The sequence below is a fragment of the Hoplias malabaricus genome, chromosome 6 (genome assembly GCF_029633855.1).
Source record: "Hoplias malabaricus isolate fHopMal1 chromosome 6, fHopMal1.hap1, whole genome shotgun sequence".
NCBI lineage: Eukaryota > Metazoa > Chordata > Actinopteri > Characiformes > Erythrinidae > Hoplias > Hoplias malabaricus.
Window position 1 is genome coordinate 37,157,518 of NC_089805.1, and position 13,973 is coordinate 37,171,490.

General features: G+C 37.7%; 2 protein-coding genes across 6 annotated transcripts in view; both read right to left on the minus strand.

Moving 5' to 3' along the window:
* lrrc69 (leucine rich repeat containing 69) overlaps window positions 1–6,004 on the minus strand; it is a 55,178-nt gene extending 49,174 nt beyond the window's left edge. For 4 of the 5 annotated variants that reach the window (XM_066673954.1, XM_066673953.1, XM_066673952.1 and 1 more), the window contains exons 1-8: window positions 5,786–6,004; window positions 5,136–5,262; window positions 4,479–4,551; window positions 3,679–3,874; window positions 3,528–3,599; window positions 3,127–3,228; window positions 2,663–2,842; window positions 2,024–2,144 (exon numbers count right to left, since the gene is read on the minus strand). In XM_066673954.1, the coding sequence (XP_066530051.1) occupies window positions 2,037–2,144; window positions 2,663–2,842; window positions 3,127–3,228; window positions 3,528–3,599; window positions 3,679–3,874; window positions 4,479–4,551; window positions 5,136–5,262; window positions 5,786–5,962 (1,035 nt within the window). In that variant the 5' untranslated portion in view covers window positions 5,963–6,004 and the 3' untranslated portion in view covers window positions 2,024–2,036. Of the gene's footprint in view, window positions 1–191; window positions 805–2,023; window positions 2,145–2,662; window positions 2,843–3,126; window positions 3,229–3,527; window positions 3,600–3,678; window positions 3,875–4,478; window positions 4,552–5,135; window positions 5,263–5,785 lie in introns of those variants that run through there. The other variant, XM_066673955.1, reaches the window with a different exon arrangement.
* A 141-nt stretch (window positions 6,005–6,145) lies between these two features.
* On the minus strand, window positions 6,146–10,877 carry otud6b (OTU deubiquitinase 6B). Its single transcript, XM_066675048.1, has 7 exons — window positions 10,608–10,877; window positions 9,783–9,934; window positions 9,556–9,654; window positions 7,440–7,752; window positions 6,987–7,048; window positions 6,779–6,885; window positions 6,146–6,682 (listed from the first exon to the last, which is right to left on the minus strand). The coding sequence occupies exons 1-7, from the start codon at window positions 10,684–10,686 to the stop codon at window positions 6,598–6,600; spliced, it is 897 nt and encodes a 298-aa protein (XP_066531145.1). The 5' UTR covers window positions 10,687–10,877; the 3' UTR covers window positions 6,146–6,597.
* Between the last annotated feature and the right edge of the window lie 3,096 nt (window positions 10,878–13,973).

The following is a 13,973-nucleotide window of genomic DNA, read 5'->3' on the forward strand; positions in this document are numbered from 1 at the left end:
GATGGTCTATTAAATTATACATTTTACCAAAGACCCACATGGAAAATGACATTTAAAAGTATTATTTAAACTTTTAACTATTTAAACTGTTTAGACATAAATACACACACAGGCATTATTTTGAAAAAGGTATGTTTCCTAGAAACAACATTGAATCTTTTAAACATCTATCTACCTGCATTTAAGAGAATGAGAAAAACAGCAAGGGAAAAAGACTGAGAGAGAGAGAGAGAGAGAGAGAGAGAGAGAGAAAAGAATGAAAGCTATCCGTGCCTGGGTGTGAGGAATGAGTAATTCCAGACAAGTGGTAAAGGAGAGAGAGAGAGAGAGAAAATATCCTGGGGCCTGAAGTAGCCAGAGACCCTGAGACTTTAGGGCTTCTGCTGGCACAAGAATCCTGAGCACATTAAAACACACCAGCAACCTCAACAGCACTTACTGCAAGCAGGAACACATTTACCAACAAAAAGTAAATGTTTTCACAGCGTAAATCTCAGCATGAGCCTCTAACTCTGAATTCCAAGGTGAAAAAAACACGGTTTGTGTAATCTGTAATTTTACACAGCAGGAATTAACATCACTTCATATGAATAAACAAAAACATATTCTAAGGAATCCAAAAACGTAATGCAACAGTGTTTCTACAGCAGGCTTTTCATTGGCTTGTCCATCCTCATGCTCCAGAACAGTAGTCATATTTATTCGAAGGCTCTGTGAGAACTGGACTTCATAGGGCTTTTTTTTTTTCCACTGGACATCCTCACAGCTACCATTAGTTTCCTAAGTGCACTTTCCCCTGTACTTCTAAATTGATTGAAACGAAATGTCACAATTATGCCCCTTAGCTGAAGCTTTAATTATTCATCAATTAGCATTTTTTTCCCCTTCCTTTTTTTTTCCAAACTGATTTTTCATTCAGTTTGCAGAGATGTATGGTTCCCCTGCTGTTAACCAGTCCAAAGTCATTAGTTTCTGGCTTTGCAATTAAACCTGCTGCATTATTCATCAGGCCCTACTCTGTAGAATGTGCTCTGAGCTTAGAAGGCCTGCATGGGAAATTAACTCGGAGAAATGAAGTTTTCTCTCAGGTTTCAACAGATGCCATTGGCCTGAGCTGAGGGTAAGCACATAGAGCATTGTGTTCAACTGAATGTGGAGAGCGTAAAGGTTGACTATAGACAGGTAATAAAATGCACTGGCGGAGGGCTGCAGCTCTGATTTAAAAAGGCTTTAGTTCTAAAGGTGCACTTCCACTGTGAAACTGCGATAATAAATTATTAATAAAACATGATTTCAGAAAGGTATCATTGTAATAAAATCTGCATGTAATAAGCGCCAATTGCCCCCAAAAAGTTCATACATTTATCACAGATACCGCTACCACAGTGTATCTGTAAAAAAAAGTAATATTCCAGCATGTGGTAAACGTTGTACTTTATGAACGCGTCAATGGTCTCAATCAGCTATTTTCAAATCCAACATTTCCTTAAACTATTTAAAATAATTTGCAGAAATGTTTAAAAATGTCACTTGCCATCTTTCTACAATGTTTAAAAATTGATAGGATCATTCACCATTGTTGAAAATTATTATACTGTCTTTTCAAATAAAATATTGTTTAAATTATTCTGCTTAGGCAGGTGCAGGTTTTAGCAGAGAATCCTTTAGCGTTATTTAAACATAGGGTTGTCTAGAATTCATATAATTAAATCATTCAAAAATTAAATTAAAATAAAAATGTGATTTAGAGTTGAATATAATAACTCATATATGTTCAGTACGATACGTCTCTATACTGAGGTACAGATCTTTTAGAGGGGGTAACCTGCCTCTCAATTTCAGCAAAAGGTGCTAATAACAGGTGAAGTGCACTATCTGATGGAATATGAATGATTTTCAGTTAAAAAGGGAAGAGTTCATATAAAACACTGTCACTAATGAAACACTGCCATCTGCTGGTACACTTGACAATGAAATATATGATAAAAATACATAACTGAAGTGACAATGAGTGAAATATCACCTTGAATGGACTGTTAAACTTTGGCAACCCCATAGTAAGAGTGGCCATTCTTATTGAAGCAGGAGTATGAGCACAACAGGACTCGCACTGGAACATTCTGTGAGTTCTTCATCCCCATGTCCTACACAAAAGAAAATATAGCAATAAAATTACCACATTACAGTGTAAACACAAATACTTAAGGTTTAAACAATTTCCTTTTATTTTTAAATCTGTACCAGGGTTTAATTTAAATTTTGCTTTATCTGATCAATGTGAAAAGGGTCACTGTAATAGATTTACCTGAGTATCACCAATTTTAACATGTAAAGATTCACTGGCTTTTGTTTCAAATACATTGATAATACACTATATTTAAAAAAGGGGAAAAAAATTGTGTTCCTGTAAATACTTCTTTATTCACGGTGAATAATATCATCACAAAAAGCTAAGCTAAGCTGTCCAAGAATTAATAATAGTAATAATAATTTCTCAGAAACAAAGACTCTTAGGACATTCTAGGCATTTGGTTAGTCCTTCTGTATGCTATTAGTGCACAATGCTGAAACAGGTAAACACTGAGTGAATGTGGTGCAATAAAAGCTGCTGGTGGCAGATGGCCGTGTCAGGGGTCAGGGAGAGTGAGAGTCAGCCGCGCACCTTTCTGAGGTTGATGAACTGCACACACTCCAGCCAGGTGGTGAGGAAAGGCTGGAAGCACAGAGCACACCTGCCCCAGCGAGACAGCAGGCTCTGCAGATCAGGGTAAAACTGCAGAGCTCTGGACACCGCAGACAGCTTATTCAAGTCTTCTTTTAGGATTAGCCTTGCAGCAAGCTCCTGCCCAAAAAAACAATTAGTACAGTTGTGTGGACCAGAAAACTGTATTGCAATTATAAATTATATATATCACAGCTGTGATATGCCTTATAATGTATATGATAATAACTGTGTATTTGAGTGAACAGTGAACAGACTGAGGAATGACTGAAAAAGTATTGAGAATTCAGACAAAATTCAACATGGATGACACACTCTATAGAACATTATTGCTGTTATATGGACCCTTATCTGGACGGGGGTGGGGTTGAGCCTAAAATACCAACAGAATAAAACTACGTTACCTTTAATGTTAATATTTCTCTTTCTTGAGTGGATTCCATCAGCTCAAACTTTACAAAGTTGTTTCCCTCAAAGAACAAGTTTTCCAGTGAAAGAAACTGGAACTGAGAGATAAAGGGAAATAATGGAAAAGTTTCAGTTGTTGATAATGATAGTAGTATCACCACTATATTGTAATACTTTCTATTAAAATACTATGTAATAATACTTTAACTGAACCATTTAGTTCAAACGTGGCCTTAGTGTTCTGATGTATAATGATTAATTAGTTACGTTTTATCATCTTGGTCACACTCAATGCTTCAAATACAAATGAAACTCCTATGACCACAATGTATGAAAAAAGTTCCTCAGATGACTGGATCAACTAACGTCAAGTGTAAGTGGAGCCAAAGTGACTTACATCAATGGGAAACATAGAAAGGCGATTACCAGCAACATCTAAAACCTTCAGATTTCTCCATCCGAGAATGCCCTACATACAGAACAGAAAATGTTTTTCACTCCATTACTGTGCAACAGTTCATACTCTTTAGCACTTATCTGTATCCCACCTCAGGTAAACCTGTCAGGCTGTTCCTCGCCAAGCATAGTTTCCTCAGTCGAGTTAAATTATAAAGTTGCTGTGGAATTTCAGTCAGCTTGTTATTGGCAAAATTAATCTCTCTCAAATACTTAAGCAATCCCAGTTCAGCAGGAATTTCTTCAAGATGATTGTCCGTAAAACTGATTATTTCCAAATTAGAAAGTCTGTAAATACAGAAAAAAAAAATCAGTACAGACTGAAGAGGATAAAAAAATGGTCTTCTAGGAGCGTGATCTCTATGAACAAGATATTTACAGGCACATCCACGACTGAGGGAAACCGCTGTTCTCTCTGGTTTGTTTATGTTCAGAAGCTCGGCATCTTTTAAGGTGGAGCAGTATGTTCGAGGATAGAAAATGACTGTTGTTTGTACATTTTTATTCACTGTTTGAATTACCACAGAAACTCATTTGTAATTCAAGTGGTCTCCTGAAATTAGAGTCAGTTCCATCTTAAGCCACAATATTACCCACCTATGGAGAAAGAATAAGGCAGTATCTCTTTTCTTGATTGTCAAGTATTGGAGGTCCCTCCACCATCTAAATCCCACCAAATGCCACTTCTCTGCTGCTTTTTTTTTTTAATAGTTTACTGCATACTAGGGTTTTGTAAATACATCAGACCTGTTTTCAGTGTGCAAAGCGGAGCGCTAGCAGATAGTGTGGAAATAACTTCTGAATTATATATAAAGGTTTATTACTATTATTATTTTTTTAATACGTGAAATTCACCATTAACTCAATATCAGAAAAAAAACATACAGTTCACCTCTTTATGGCTGGAGGAATGAGTCGGAGTCTGTTGCGATTCAGATTGAGAACTGTAAGGTTAGTAAGGTTTTCTGAAAAACAATAAATAAATGTTCTTATTAAAAATAAACATCAAGTTGCATGTATATTTTAAAAATATTATTAAATGTAAATTATGTTTATTATTAAAGTGTAAAATAAATTTAAATATACAGATTTTAAAAATACCTTCTAATAAAGTGAAAGTACAAACCTAGCTACAAAATATAGAAACATACCATTCATTCATTCATTATCTGTAAGCGCTTATCCAGTTTAGGGCTGTGGTGAGTCCAGAGCCTACCTGGAATCATTGGGCACAAGGCTAGTATACACCCTGGAGGGGGCGCCAGTCCTTCACAGGGCAACACACACACTCACATTCACACACAATCACACCTAGGGACATGTTTAAGTTGCCAATCCACCTACTGATGTGTGTTTTTGGACCGTGGGAGGAAACCCGGGGAGAACACACTGAATTCCTCACAGACAGTCACCTGGAGCAGGGCTCGAACCCACAACCCCAGCCCCAGGACCCAAAATACAAGGAAGTTCATGATTCTCTGGTTAACACTCACATTAATAAAGTGAATATATTAGCTGTAAACAAATGTCTTAAAAGGCCCTAACTCACCTAATACTTCTGGATGCAAACTTGAAATTTTGTTCCCATACAAACAGAGTCTTTTAACATTGCAGAGATGCTTTAGTACAGGCGGGATCTCCTCAAAAACATTATTCCCCAGATTAAGTTCTGTTAACTGAAGCAGAGATAGGACAAAATTAGCCCAGATATATTTTATGTCATAAATTCCAACCACTGGAAATGCCTGTGGTGTCAACACATCCTGACTGCCATCTTTACAAAAGACAGCCTAGCTATTACTACAGTTTTTCATTTTGGCCCAATCCCTTTTTAACTTTTCCACTATAACCAGACATTGTCTTTACATTGTACATATCCTAAATTATTTTTATTTTCTCATTAAACTAAGTAAAATAAAAAAGTAAAATGTGTCAGAATGAATATTCCAGTAAGTAGCTAAAGAGTCCTTTCTAGTCGGGTTTAATGGGCCCTCACTGGCAAACTGAATTTCCCTTATTGATTTTCAAAAAAATAAAAAAATAAATAAAAACTGGGAAATTCAGTTTGCCAGTGAGGTCCTTTTAGACCCGGCTAAACTCTTTAGCTACTTAGAGGAATTTTCATCCTGACACATTTATGATTATTCTGAGAAATATGGTCTTTGAAGTTGAAATGTGTTTAAAATGGCGGATACTCACATTTTGTAGAGACTGTAGCTCAGAAGGCAAACAGGCTAAACAGTTGTTGTTTAAATGTAGTGACAAAACCCAAGTTAATTTCCCAAACGTTTTAGGAAGATTACTTAAATTTCTACAGCTCAAGTTAATTGACTTAGTTTTGCCTTTCATAGCCCTAATCACTAATTCATTAGCCATTTAGGACTTAAACTCGACTCCAAATCCAGAAGAGCTCCACAGACTGCATTTCCATAGCAACAAAACATGAGGCACTAGCGCCCTCTAGTGCCTCCAAAATACCAAACAGCCACTTCTCATACAGAAACTCAAGACTCACGATTAGTTTATTAAAAAGATATTTTTATTTGAATAGAACATCATGTAGCCCGTTTCCTCATGAAGCTAATGGGTTCTCACACTGCTGTTATTACAGAATGCTGAGTATCTTGTACACATCACCATTAGAACAAAACCTCTTACATTAAGTTAACATGTAATAGTGACCAGACCAATAGAAATGGTTCTAAATACACTACAATAAAATCTCTTTACATTAACTAAATAGAAATTAAAAAGTACTTTTCCCATTCTCCTATAAAGTTACCATTTTAAAGATAAGAGGTTTTGCACTGACAGCAACAACACGGATATTATTTTTAAATACATCTACTCATCAATTGAGTCCGCCTTTCCTCTAAAAGCAGAACTTTCAGTGATTCAGTATTTAGTTGTTCAGTAGAGAAAATTAGCAGTCATGTTTTCTTTTTTGTCTCTGTCCAAACTGACGTCAGGTCCAGTGCGGATACTCCTCCTTCAGGAACTCGTGACTTGATTCAAACCTGCTCTTCATTTGCTGCATCTTTCAGTGGCTCCACTGAATTGTAGTGTTCTCCAAGGCCATAAGCATGTCGCATGTAACTGAAAAAAAGACAGTCAGCAAAGTTAATCATAGACGTAATTAATACATTTTGAACATCATAAAGACAAAAAGTAATTTAATTTTGATGTATTTACATGAGGGTTACTGGCTGTTTGCTGTATTCTTCACCAATAACAATTGCAGGGGAATCTGCTTGAATAACCTCTATAGGGAACTGGAGAACATGTGTAAGGGCTCTTAACTGTAATGGAAGAAAGAAGGAAATACAATTTAAAATAAACACATTCATATCAAGAGAATCAGCAGACAAACCTATGTCAGTAAAATTGAACCTGAACCCACCTCTAACTGTCCACCCCAAGCTGCAGTTTCTGCAATATCAGTGCAGTACTTCTCAAATTCATCTGTGAAAAGGAAAATATTGAATATTTTAAACCAGGTTAAACAGTCAGAGTAGATATTTAAATATTTTATGTCATCACAATGGAATAAATATAGTAGCAGGTATATAATTATTTCAGATGTAATACCTGTAATATCTATTTCTCAGAACATCTGTATCTCTGCTCTGATTTCAATCTGTTTTTTTATTTTTTTTATTTATGACCCCTACATTGATGAGTTGCTCCATAAAGATTGATTCTGGCAATGAATGTGTAAATGTTTATGTAAAATGTACCATGAAATAATACATGTAATCACTTCATCAATTCAATTATGTGTGACATCAAGTTGGTACCTACATAATATATGTAGTCTCTTTAACATGAGTGATAGCTAACTGCTGCTGCTCACCGACAGTATACATATCCCCCGTGTTGGCATTGGTGAGGAAAGGCAGGAAATCATCTGAGTGGCTCCTCATGTACTGAGCTGTCTGTGCTCTGAGCTCCTTGATCCCAAGAGAAAGTCCACGCATGGCCAGTTGGTCCCCTACAGCGCGGTACAGGCAGTGGCCATCAGAAGATATCTCCTTGATCTGCAATTGTTTCTCTGCCAGCTTCTGTCTCAGTTTCAGACCCTCTTGATGTCTGGATCCTGACAGGTTCTCCACCTCTGCCTCAGCAATGCGATTCTCTCGCTCTTTTTCCTGAGCAGCCTTCTTGTCCTGGGATATTGTGCAACATATGACAGCAGCGTTAGAAAAGTGCCTATATATAAGGCATCAGTACATAGAGGTGGGTACTGTGGAACAGGAGATTGCAGGAGGGTTGCAGTGCCCCTTATTACAAAGACAAGTGCAAAAGTGCAAAATCGAGAGTTCTGTTTAGGTAGTTACTTTGTGATTAACACCATATCTGCCCATAGGGCCACATTCATGGTAAGAAACCTTTCTTACCATGTGATTAAGATGTGAGTAAGATGTGATTGATTTACTTAGATATGTTGAGGCTGCCATCTACTTAAGTTCGTCATATGTTAAGTTTTGTTACTGACAGGAATTTTAGAAGCACAGATGCTTTCGTATTAGTGCTGCACGGTATACTGATACTAGAAACGTATCTCAATACTTTGTCATTAAAAACGGTACAATACCCCATATAATTATTATCAGTACTTTAAGGAGTGTTTTAAAACAAGAGCAGAATTTCCATCGAGTGCCACAGGAGGTCGGTGTACACCCACAGCGCTTTGCCTCCTCTCCCTCCCTTAATGAGTTTGCAGCTACTTTTAGCGACTTTTCAGACCTTCTAGTGAGTTATTTAAAAAACAAAAAAATCAGACTAACACCAGCGACCTTCTGCCGGTAGCACGACTCATTAGAACACCGGGACTGACCGTGAGCAGGAGAGACAGCTCTCTCTCAGCAGCTTCTCTGCTCCCGGAGACGGGGCTCGTCTTCTTCAGAGACAGAGCAGCACAGTCAGTCCGCACGGCAACTCAGACAGATCAGGATGAGCTGCGAATGTGCAAAAAGTGCTGCCAAAGACACGTTTGCTTCCTTTTATGTTGAGTTTACTCTTTTTTCTGAACTGAGATCACATAATTGATTAAGACTTTCAGCAGGTGAGAGGTGAAATAATAAATGAAGAATGTAACTCTGTTACAAAACAGCTTTTATTTTTTAATGTTTTAATATTATTCCACAATACAATTTAGTGAGTGTGTGTGAGAGAGGGAGAGAGAGAGAGATAGAGTTATTGTTATATATAAACGTTCTGAACTAATGGGATGACTTGTTCTTTTTATATATACCCTGTACTAGTCTGAATATTGACAAGTTTTAGTTTCACAAAAAAGTGCCAAGTGGGGATTGGGAGGAAAATGTTTGAATATCTCTGTTATAGAGAAAGTACATTAATTTTCCTGATGTTTTAGATTTTCCACGGTATCATTTCAGTATCGGTATCAAGATGTTTAGGCAGGTATTGTATCGAATGTCTGGATTTTGGAAATTTTAGACAACACTATTTCACATTGTTGAATAGTTCTGATATAACTTGGCAGTTAGGATCTGTTGCCTCTCATGGCCAAAATCAGTACAGTCCAACATTAAAAGTTTTATCGTAAGTTAAGTTTGGCCTGTTTCACAACATGGGGCTGCTTTTCCCTTTACTAGATACATATGAGTTAATCAGGTGTGTCCACTACAGCATCTTGTGTACACTGCTTGGTGTTCGGTGGTTTAAAACCATAAGCTGATGTGTATAGAGGAGTCTTTGTTGGCAAGTGAATGTGTGTGATGTTCAACTACAATTCAGGCCTGAATGCATATCCTCTACAAGGGGCAAGGTGGCATTTCTATGCATTTGGGGAGATATTGGGTTGGTATTATTTAGGTTTCATCCATCCGTATTGTTCTGGTGGCTTGTGGTGGTCACTTACTTATTTTGCCTTCATTCTTCTTTAAAAGTGTCACTTCTGTATGTGTAGCAGCAGAATATAAAACAATTATGGCATTTTCACTTACCCGTCTCTTCTGAGCCTTTGATACTTTGGCCTGCTTACTGTCCGCTTGCTCTCCACCAGCCAGATTTATGGAATCAACAGCTTCTGCAACCTCGTCAACCTGAAATAAATGAATGAAACAGTTCACCAAAATAGTCCTTCTATTGAAATTAGTCCTGAATACATGGTAAGGAATACTGTGTACAAAATTAGACCATATCAATCAACATGTATATCCGCATGCTTCACCTTCTCTGAAGGGTTTGAGTTCTGCAGTTGTTTGAGCTCATTCTCGTGTTTTTGATTCAGCTCAGCTTCTAATCTGGCAATGTCTTCCGTCATCTGCTTCCTCCTTTTCTTGTCATTTTTAGGTACAGCATTTTTCATACTTTGTATTTTAGCTATAGAGGGGAAAAAGATATTGTATTGGCATCTATTAATAAATAATATGTTTAATACAGTTAAGAAGGAGCAGCACAGTGGTGCAACAGGGCTTCAGGATTCCTGGGTTTATCCCTGCCTTCGGTGAATGTCTGTGAAAAGTGTAGTGTATTCTTCATGTGTTTTCATGGGCTTTCATGGGAGTTGAGTGTTTGAGTGTTGCCCTGTTATGGACTGTGGTGCTCTGTCCAGAGTGTGTTCCTGCCGTGTGCCCAGTGAATCCAGGTAGGCTCCACAGCAGAGACTAGACTAGAAAAGATCATTTTAGCACTGACATCAGCACAAGCAAAAGCACAAAATCTCTGCCAACACATTTCAGTCTTCTTGCAAGTTTAAATCTCCCATATGACACAGGACCCAAATCTCCAACTGGACACATTTGAGTGACATTTTTCATTTGTTTATTTTTTGTAGGGCATTTAAGATCCTCAATAAATAAACTAATTTATACTGAGACAGTTCTGTCACTTTTAACGCTAAGGTAAACTGTCACGTTTGTCTTGAATAACTGAATGTCTTGTGTTTAATTGTTTCCATTTCTCCATAGACTTATCAGACTGAGAATAAATATGTCTATCCCTCCAGCGGTGTTCTGCTGAATTAAAGCAGCAGTGTTATAGTGAGTGTTCAAACCTTGCAGATCTTTCTTTTCTCTGCGGTGTTGTTTAGCTAGCTGCTCCTCCGCCGAGTCCGGGACTGTCTCTGTCTCCATTTTAAAACCACACTCTGTTAAACACGATTCGCGGCCGCTCTGTGTTCTTAACGTCTCTGTCGTCGTACTGCACAGCCTCCCATCACTGCGTGAAAACAGCAAACCCGCATTTACAACAACTGACAATCAGAGCCGAGCCATGCCGAGCTGAAACTGAATTATTGCGCCTTTTCAGAATAAAAGTCCCCCTCAAACTGGCAGCTCCTAAAGGTACGTCTCCCCAGCTTTAATTTTTCTCTAAAATAACGAATTCAAATTGTCTGAGATATTTCTCTTAATGCTTTTTAAAGTTAATAATCTCGTATTTAATGTCCTATTGTTATTACTACTGTAGTTATAGCAATTCTGTGCAAAATGTGACTTTTATTGAAGAAGCTGAATATTTGAAATCACATATTTAATAATTGAAAAACATGAAGAAAAAAATCAAGGCCAAAAAAAAAATCAAGGACTACTGACGTGCGGACTGACCAATTAAATGTTTACAGGGAAGGTTATTGACCAATAACGGTAGCTCTACAGTCAGACTGTCCAATCAGAAGATTTTAGGCTAGTTCACCACGCCCCCTTCTCACTCAAGCGAACCAATCGGAGTAGGGGAGGGCGGGACTAGTTTGTGAACGAAACGCTTCTCGAAGTTCTATGTAAACTCTAGAAAAACAACATCCCGGACGTTTGTGAAATTCTGCTTGGACATTTTTTTTAAGTCTAAAAAAGAGGACATGTCCGGGTAAAAGAGGACATCTGGTCACCATAGTCAACAAACTGTCTCAAAATTTGAAAGGCACATTGAAGATACAATATAACAGACTATCAAAATCCTGAAGATGAAGACATTTTACTGTGGATTTATTTTATTTTATGTTTTTGTAATGACCCTGTGATCATTGTGTGTTTGCCCTTATTCTTAGAGCAGTGTCTACTCATTGTCAAACTGTCTCAAAATCCTGAAAGGCACATTATACAATTTAACAAACTCCTGTTATAGAGCCTGAATCCTGAAGATAAAGAAATTTGACTTTGGAGCTTCAGATATATTAAAACAAACCCACATACAACCACATGTTATAAAATAATATTACATTTATTATATTGGTTAGAACTCCACATGTATAATAAAATTATATAGCCAGAAAGCAGAATACTCTAAACTTGCTCAGAAGTTAGATGTCCTAGGAAATAGCCCCACGTGCAATTATCCCCACACATTCTACTGTGTCGCAAGTTATGTTCACAAGGCTGTTACAAAAAAATCCACAGTAAAATTTCTTCATCTTTAGTACCTTCAAAGTGCCTTTCAGATTTTTGAGACAGTTTGAAAATAAGATAATGTCCTAGGAATTATGCCACACATGCAGTTTCCCCACACACTCTGTTGTTTTGAATGCTGTTTATAGGGCCATTAAAAATCCACCGTAAAATGTGTTAATCTTCCGGATTTTGAAGGTTTTTATATTATGTCTCCAAACTGACTGTAAGGGTTTAATCTCTTACTGGCAACAGGAAGCACCAGTCATTGGCAGCTTCCAGTCAGTAAGTGGCAGCTGCCAGTCAGTCAGTGACAGCTGTCAGTTGGTAAATACAGCCGCCAGTCAATCAGTGGCAGCCACCTGTTGGTCAAGGCGGCTACCAATCAGCAAGCGCAACCATCATTCAGGCAGTGGGAGCTGCCTGTTACGCGTATTCTCATCTTCAGTAGTTGTCAGTACATTTCGTAATTTCAGTTTGCTCTGGTGAAACTGTAACTGCTTAGCCAGATAGCAGTAAGGTCTAAAATTATTCATTACCTACTGATAATGTACGACTATTCACCATGTATCAATACCATTAGCCATTAACCATTATCATATTTAACATGTTTTCACTGAAACATTATAACATTAATTCTGTGTAAAGTATGTAAATTGTAATGGATTAATGTGGTGTCACCAGGCCCCACAGTCCTTTGTTGTAATTGTAAGGTAAAAATATTGCCTAGTGTTCCTTTAATACCACCTGCCCACCCTCATTTGGCAGGTTACAATTGTCTTTGTCTGGTTCAAAATCCATGACTGGAGAAACACTGCAGGAAAGAAAAATAAATAAATAAATAAAAAATAAACACATTGTGCCAAACATATTTTGGCATACAAGGACATACTAAAAGCAAAGACCAGCCATATGTGCAAAAAGAAAACTGAGCATGTCAGGAACAACACTCGCGCACACATAGTCAAAGGACTTAAGTGAAGAAAAAAATCAGACTGTGGTAAAATGTTCTCTCTAGATAACAGTAACTGTTGAGAACGCCACAATAAAATCAAGTGTTTCAGCATAAAATAATACCTAATCAAACATATGTTGTACATGACCTTCTTAGAAGTCATTTGTACAGAGAGCATTAAATTACCTCAATCTAGTTATGTCCAGGCCCTTCGTTTTTCTGAGAATACCTTGTAAGACACTTTGGATGAAAGTGTCAACTAAATGTCATTAATGTAAATATGCCATAGACAGGTTATTTGTTAATAATTTGTTAGTTACAGGGAAGGTTTTTATAAATTGAAAAAAGGGGACACAATAAAACAAAGACAAAACAAGACAACCTGAAGAACAAGACAGTCATGAACGCTAAATAAAGAGACAAACAAAACCTCATAATTACAAGACCTAAACAGAGAGGCTCCCCAAACAAAGACATAAATGGTGGACAAACACTGAGACTGGATCAGGGCTTATAAACTAGAGGGAAATACAAAACACCTGGGATGGATAACGAGAGGGCAGGACCACAGAGACACTGATACCTAGGCAGGACTAAGGCAGAAACCAGGACATAAAAACAGAGCCTCCTTTAACACATGCCAGACAACAAAAACATGAATTTATTCATTATTTGTAACCGCTTATCCAATTCAGGGTCACGGTGGGTCCAGAGCCCTCCTGGAATCATTGGGCACAAGGAGGGAATACATCCTGGAGGGGGCGCCAGTCCTTCACAGGGCAACACAGAGACACACACATTCACACACACACTCACACCTAAGGACACTTTTTTTGAGTCGCTAATCCACCTACCAACGTGTGTTTTTGGACTGTGGGAGGAAACCCACGCGGACACGGGGAGAACACACCAACTCCTCACAGTCACCCGGAGCGGGAATCGAACCCACAACCTCCAGGCCCCTGGAGCTGTGTGACTGCATTATTATACTGAAGAAAGTAAAGCAAAAACAAGTTATAATTTTTTTCCTTAATACGACTAGAAAATATATGTTATATAGTTTATTATTAAAACAATTGAGGAA